This window comes from Montipora capricornis, chromosome 13 (assembly GCF_036669925.1).
Source record: "Montipora capricornis isolate CH-2021 chromosome 13, ASM3666992v2, whole genome shotgun sequence".
Classification (NCBI taxonomy): domain Eukaryota; kingdom Metazoa; phylum Cnidaria; class Anthozoa; order Scleractinia; family Acroporidae; genus Montipora; species Montipora capricornis.
In genome coordinates this window covers 3,460,349-3,467,848 of record NC_090895.1, presented here as the reverse complement: position 1 = coordinate 3,467,848, position 7,500 = coordinate 3,460,349, and the positions used below count along the sequence as shown (strand labels likewise).

At 40.6% G+C, this 7,500-nt stretch overlaps 1 protein-coding gene across 1 annotated transcript in view; it reads right to left on the bottom strand.

Moving 5' to 3' along the window:
* LOC138030368 (uncharacterized) overlaps positions 1–7,500 on the bottom strand; it is a 61,761-nt gene that overhangs the window by 5,485 nt on the left and 48,776 nt on the right. Inside the window, exons 10-12 of the mRNA XM_068878289.1 lie at positions 4,831–4,978; positions 1,491–1,793; positions 1–202 (exon numbers count right to left, since the gene is read on the bottom strand). The exon at positions 1–202 is cut by the window's left edge and continues 101 nt beyond it. Of these exons, the coding sequence (XP_068734390.1) occupies positions 1–202; positions 1,491–1,793; positions 4,831–4,978 (653 nt within the window). The remainder of the gene's footprint in view (positions 203–1,490; positions 1,794–4,830; positions 4,979–7,500) is intronic.

Sequence of the window (7,500 nt, the reverse complement as noted above, 5' to 3'; positions counted from 1 at the left end):
CCAGTGGCTGGTATTGTGTACATGGATGTGTTGGGAATGAGCATGGTTTCAGGTCTGTTATCGGAGCCTTTTTTTCTCAAGAATAATTTAAATCCTCTTATGATCCCATGTCTGGAGTCTGGGGAAGGAAGCTGCCAGGATGCTATGATAATTGTAGATGTGTTTGCAGTCACTGTAAATTTACTGGGAGCTTTTGATGGGACTAAAAGATTTCAAATACAACAAAGGAAAGTCAAAGAAGACTAGCTTGTTCTATGAAATAAAAAGAATCATGCAAATCAACCATTCTAAACTGAAAAGAGACACTTGTTACAGGAAGGCGATATTGCAAATTAAGTGGTTTTGCCCCAGCGGCCCGAAGACCCAGCAGCCCACAGCCCGCGATGGCCCGGCGGCCCGGTCCTAATTTTCCACAGTTTTTTTGTCCAGCAGTAAATCCACACGCATGCACAGATCTGCATCGGGTTTGGGCGTGCAAAATGGACGACGGTGAGTTTGAATTCGTTTACCATTTAATCATTTGAATCCTTGTTTCTATTTTTTTGCATGTCGTTCAGATAAAAACGTTTTCATTCTCTGTTCATTCGTCTCTTTACAGAAACCGATAGCACAATAGAGGACTTTCATTATCGAAGGATGTAAGTTATTTTCAAACCATACTTGGAAAGTGAAAATATCATAAATAATAGAAATATGTGAACTGCGAATCTTTTTCTTTTTTAAGTTTCAGATTTACACAAATTTAAGCATGCAAACGCAAGTCTACCGCCGTTCATAACTGTTGCCTGCTATTGCACAAAATTACCGTAAGATCATCTGATTACAAAGTGAGAATGTGATTGCCTGATAAACTGACAAACGCAACTCAGTGACAATTTGCAGTTCACATATCTCATCATTTAGGTTATTAATTTTTCAATCGTAAACTGTGGTTTGAAAATAACTTACATCGTATGAGAATGGACTTCCTCTCTATCGGGTTCTGTAAACAGACGAATAAACATGCAGCTAAAGAAAGGATCGAAAAGGATTGAGATGATTATTAAAATGGTAAACGAATTCAAACTCACCTTCGTCCATTTTGCACAGCCAAACCCAATGCAGATCTGTGCATGCACGTGGATTTACCGCTGGACGAAAAAATTGTGGAAAATCAGAACCGGGCCGCCGGGCCTTCGGGCCACCGGGTCGTTGGGCCGTAACGGGCCGTGGCGGCGGGCCACTGGGCCGCGGGCCTGCTTTTAGCAAAACCCCAAATTAAGATGTCTTATTATAAACAGAAAGAAAAACAGATAATTAATCAACTGAAACACTGTGGCATTCCCTATTTGCAAATATCTAAATTACCAAATACATCAATAAAACTTTTTTGAACAGAATACTACAAGAAAAGATAAGAAGTATCCATGGTCTTCCAAAATTTCAAATACAGTGCTATAATTCACCATATTGCCCGTTCATAAGTCTGATAAGAAGCTTCAGTCTCTTACCATCTTCCAACGTCCTTGCAACCTTTGAGGAACTCTTTGGTCCATCTGCCACCGAACTGAAGGCCCACACTTTAAATTCATATTCTGTGAACTTTTCAAGTCCTGTGACGACCGTGGAGAAACCCTTTTTTTTGACAGTTAGTGTATTCTTTCTGTCAGATCTTAACGGCGTTCGTGATTGGTACAGTAATTTAAACGATAAAATGTCTTTGTCTTTTGTATACCGTTTTGGAAGTTCCCAAAAGGCAGCAATGCTAGTCGACGATTGTGCAGTCACATTAACCATAGGTGCTTCAACGGGAACTGAAATGGAATCAAAAAGTACTACCGAACAAACTACCGAAACAGCGTTACTTGCATTCAAATGTGTGAAAAGAATCTCTCTTGGAAGGCAGAGGGTGAAAAGTGCAGGTTGCAGGCTGGGGTTGCAGGTCATAATGGAGCTTAAGCAAGGACGACGACAACGGCTACGAAAACCCCATAAAACAATAGGCTTAATGAATCCCAGAATCCCAGTGTGGATTTCGCTCAAAGAGGTAAACTGTAGACATGATTTTCTCTGTCCGCCAACTACAGGAGAAGTGTAGAGAACAGAACCAACCTCTCTATCTGCCTTTCATAGACCTGACCAAGGTTTTCGGCCTCGTAAGCAGAGACGGTCTGCTTAGTATGCTCCCTCTGATAGAATGTCCACCAAAGCTCCTCAGCATAGTGAAATCCTTTCATGTCGGTATGAGAGGCACTGTACAGTTTGATGATGATATCTCCAGCAACTTTGAAGTGAAGAGTGGTGTAAAGCAAGGTTGCATGTTAGCTCCCATCCTCTTCGGTATTTTCTTCTCTCTGCTCTTGAAACATGCTTTCAAGTCTTCAACTGATGGCGTCCACCTCCACTCCAGATCTGACGGTCATCTCTTTAACATCTCGAGATTACGTGCCAAGTCAAAGACGAGGAGAGTCAACATCAGAGACCTACTGTATGTTGTCGATTCAGCTCTCGCCTCCCACTCAGAAGACGGACTTCAAAGGCTACTTGACAGGTTCTCCAACTCCTGTGATCAGTTTGGCCTTACAATCAGCCTTAAGAAGACCCAGCTTATGGGACAGGCTACACCAGCCCAGCCTCTTCTGAAAATTAATGGGGAAAACTTAGAAGTTGTCCATCAGTTCCAGTATCTAGGCTCTACAATGACTGACACCTTATCTCTGGATGTGGAAATCAGTAAGCGCATAGGCTTGGCTTTCACAACTCTGTCCAAACTCGCCAAGAGAGTTTGGGAAAACAAAAACTGAAAAAACCCACTAAAGTCAATGTTTACAAGGCCTGTGTCATGAGCACTTTATTGTATGGCAGTGAATCTTGGACAACAGATTCCACTCAAGACTCCAAGCTTTTGTCTTCGGAGAATTCTTGGAATTACTTGGCAAGACAAGGTGCCAAACAATGAGGTCCTCTCCACAGCAAGGATTTCATCGATGTATACACTTCTACATCAACGCCGTCTACGCTGGCTGGGTCATACCCACAGGATGGCTGATGGCCGCATTCCAAAAGACCTGCTTTATGGTGAGCTCGCAACAGAGTCAAAAAGAACAGGTCGGTCTCACGTTCGCTTTAAGGATGCCTGCAAGTGTCATATGAAGGCCTGCAACATTAACACGAAGTCACGGGAAGCTTTTGCGGACAACAGAACTATGTGGAAACAAATTGTTTCACGAGGTCTGGAAAGTCGGGAGAAGGCAGTTCGTACTGAAAATGATGGAGCCAGAGCAAAATGAGCAGCCAGAAAGCAAGCTTGTACTGCCTCACAGCAGCCCTCGGTCCTTGTTTGTCAGTTTTGCAGCAGAAGTTGCTCTTCCAGAATTGGTCTCTTTAGCCATTCAAGACGATGCTCCTCATCCAAATCACAGGGTGCTACTCCATAGTCTTATAGACTGAAGGATGCCAACAACAATGAACAAAACAAAGGCTCTGGAAACCCTGCACGCGTGCGTTTTGCAATTTGGCACATTTCTGAGCTATTCTCGTCCTCACAAAGTCGAGAAATGACCAAATTTGAGGTCACGTGGAGGACGCGAGAACCTGACGACGATTTTCGATCTTGTCTACACACATCTACACCATTCACACCAGTTTCATTCATGCAATATTGATACACACTTTCCATGCCGAACGACTTGGAATATTGGCGATATTATTACAATGACGGGAAGTATAATTTTTTGATAACGATCTCGTAGCCATCGTCGTCATCCTTACTTAGGGTCGCTATTGTGTTAGGATTTTGCAATGAAGCGTAACACAACTTTAATCCACTGGACTCGGCTACACATCGATTCACAAAGGGGATGTATACGAGTGAAATGCTACGACGTGCAAAACATTCGATAACAAGAGGGGGAACAACAACGAAAGTCAAATGACCCTCTAAGTCCTACACACTAGGGTGGGGTTAGTATAACTATTCATAGGTTCAGTCTCTCAGGCTTTTTTATCATTCTTCCAGAACGAGTATGGGCTGTAACAATTGTTTTACCATAACTGAAAAGACCCAAACCTAGCCTTAGGCTTTGACATTATCTAAAGCTTAGTGTTTAGGCCTAATGTTAGCGTTAGTAAAGGTTTGGTTGTTTCAGCTATGCTATGCATACTGCGAGAGCTACTGAAATTTAAATTGACCAATCACAATTCAGCGAGCGGGAAAAACTGTGCCATCCGACGTCACGTCAATAGGTTCGCAGTTAAAGGACCAGAAAACCATTTAAAATATTTTGTGGCAACTTTTTTGCAAACAAACTTTGGTGCCAAAACTGGGTTGCCGGAGAGGGGCGATTCAAACGTTGCCTGTTATCTGCGCTTTTTATAACTATTTTAAGACGAATTCAGTCTGGTATTTCGAATCAAGTGTAGGAAGTTTTCAAAACTGTATTAATAAAGTATTTATTTGAGTAAGACTTTGGCGGCATCCTTTCGACAGGGTAGATCGACAACAACGTCATTTAAAAACAGAAATGCACAAGTGAGATGGCAAATGATTGATAGGATAGCATAGTTTTGACTGCCGGGCGCACTGTGCACGTGGGCACGGGTTCCTTATGCACAGATGGTGAAACAATTGTCCACAACCCTAACCTGTAACCTGCAATTTACACCCTCTGTCCTTACAATTTGCTACAGCGTACAATTTTATTACTGAATACACACACAAACAAACAAACTCAAAGAACTTGTTCGAATGGTGTTCACTATTTTTTTTCAACTTTCGTCTTTTCATATAATTAAATGGATTTGTAAAACGTAACCCGTCAGAAGTCAAAGAAAAACAGGTTCACGAGTTACCTGGAGATTTAAGTACTCCATATAGCTCAACTCTAAATGCTTTATGACCAAAGAAGTCAGTTGGCTGAAAGCGGATGAAGCTCGCTATGATAACCTCCTCAAGATTATGCTTTACAATGTCGCTTCGTGCAGTATTTCCGTGAAATACCTGCAAAAGAAGTTAGAGTTTATGTTGACAATCGCGATGATAATGATTTTTTTAGTAAATGGCAACATTATGGTTATCTGAGACAAAAAGCAATTAGAAATTCCATGTCGATTTTTCTTCCGTGTCCTTTAGCCTTTAGCCCACTTTCGGTAGGGTACAAACCGTGCTAGTAAGGAGACTGGGGATAGCAAAACTGTGACGTCAAACCAGGAACGAAGTTTTTCCAGGGCCCGAATTTTCAACTCCAGACGTTGTTGAAACTGCTTCTGAGATGCGTTTTATTTGGGTGCAATAATGAAATAAAATATCTATCCATAAAATTTCCTGAGTTCTTGTTTTGAGGTCACAGTTCTGCTATCCCCAGCCTCTTTACTAGCGCGGTTTTGCACCCCACCCGAAGTGAAAATTCCAAGTCTTAAAAGGCTAAAATACATGGAAGGAAAAGCGGTATGGAATTTTTCTAATTGTTTCTATCTCAGAAAACCATGATCTTTCGATTGAGTAAAAAAAACTGTCATATACACTTTAATTTCACTTGACTCAATGCTAGAAATGGCCTCTGAAATAATGCACCCCACATTGTTTTACCTCCCTGTCCGTATGCCAAAAGATATTAAAATACTTAAGACGATTGTTTTAAGTTGGGCTGCAAAACCCAAGGATAAAATCAATGTGCATGTTCAATGTTGCACCAGTTCTCAGTGAAAATATTCTTCAGGTAATTTTGCCTTCTGATCCTACTGTCTGACTTGGTCGTGTCGCATTTAAGATGCAATGCAAGAAGTCTAACCTCCCCGTTTTACATGTGTATTTTCTTTTCAATGTTATGAGCTGCAATAACACTTACACTATACAATACAAATATTTTAAAACAATACTACTTACAATACCACTACATGAATATTATATACTTTATTTACAAGACTACCATTATAAAATACACTTTTAAACACTAAATGTTGAATAAAAAGCTCCATCTCGTGATAAAATTACTTCTTTCTCCTGATTTTAAAGCTCCATTTTGTGATAAAATTACTTTGTTCTCCTGATTTTATTGATATGCATTTTTCTATTGCTTGTCTCCAACTAAACGTATACATACACTAAACTTGACTTTATTCTTATTGTTGGCATTGATGAACCGATAGTATTTCTCTATAATAATGAGGTGGTTTAGTGCTAAGCAGTAACGAGGAAAGCGAAATGTACCATACAAGACTTTAAACTTGACACGTCACCGGACTTTAATTCCACTATGTAAGCTATGCCAGTCTTGAAATTTTGCCTGGAAAGATTTAGCTTGTGTACATTCAATGAATAGGTGTGGAAGTGTGAATGTCAGGAGGGCAAAAAGGGCATCTCAGAGAGTGTACTTTCTTCATGTTATATAATAACATATCTGTAGGTACGATGTGATGGCTGATCTTATATTGGAACATCGTCAGTTTAGTTACCCTTGTTACATTGAAGGGTAAAAGGTAAACCTCGGGGGTTCAATAATGAATAACGGCTCATAACAGAAAAGGAATAAGGAATATTTAGCGTTCGAAAATTCGAAATCAAGAATTTTACGGTTTCCGTTAAAGAATAAAAGATACGGAAAAATGAAGCAAAGCAAGATTTCAACAGTGAATAATGAGTAAATCGAGAAAAAATTAAAGGAATAATGAATAACTGAGATCTAATTATTTCTCTTGCACCCCCCCCCCCCCCCCCCCCCCGAGTATTTCAATCGCTTTTTTTTTCTTAACCTTGTTTTACGAGTTTCTTTTCTTCTGTAGGGAAAGGTGCCTTCCTAAAAATAGAAGCTTTTCTTGCAGAGCTTTGCATGTAAACGAATCAGTGATCAAGGGCCTCTTCATATGAGCCCAGTTGACCGCGCTGGTTCAGTTTCAAAGATCTCGCGTTACCTCTAAATTCTTTGTAAAAACTTCGATGCATTATATGAGAAGGTGGGCTGGCTCGGTTGCCGAGATCTCGGTTTTTTCTACCGGGATCTCGGTAAGCGGGCTGGAAATTTTGCCGTATGTACACTTCATCCTGGTTACCGGGAGGAATTTTCGTGATAGAACGGACATTACCGAGCTTTTAATTCCCTTTTCTTCGATAATGAAGCTTCGAATAGTTATATTTGATAGTTAACGTAAAATCAAAAGAAATTCTCGCCAGGCTTGTTCGTTAGATTTCATGCATCACCACTTTTTTTCAAATCTTCATCTCGTCACCATCTCGTCACCATACAAACAGAAAGCAATTTCATCTAGGTAACCGAGCCAGCCTGGTCAACCGGGCTCATATGAAGAGGCCCTAAATTAAATCGTCTAAAGCGTGGTTATTCGTTTCAAGTTAAATACTTTTTCCAAGAAGACGGAACAGCAGAAATAATACTATAGTATTGTGGAAATTGTATTACATGTGCATCAGTGCTAGAATACCATGGGGGGTTTAATTGGTACATTCAGAGGCTTATTACATGTCACAGCAGGCTCGTGCCGTGTTTCTGCCTGCCCATGAACGGCATT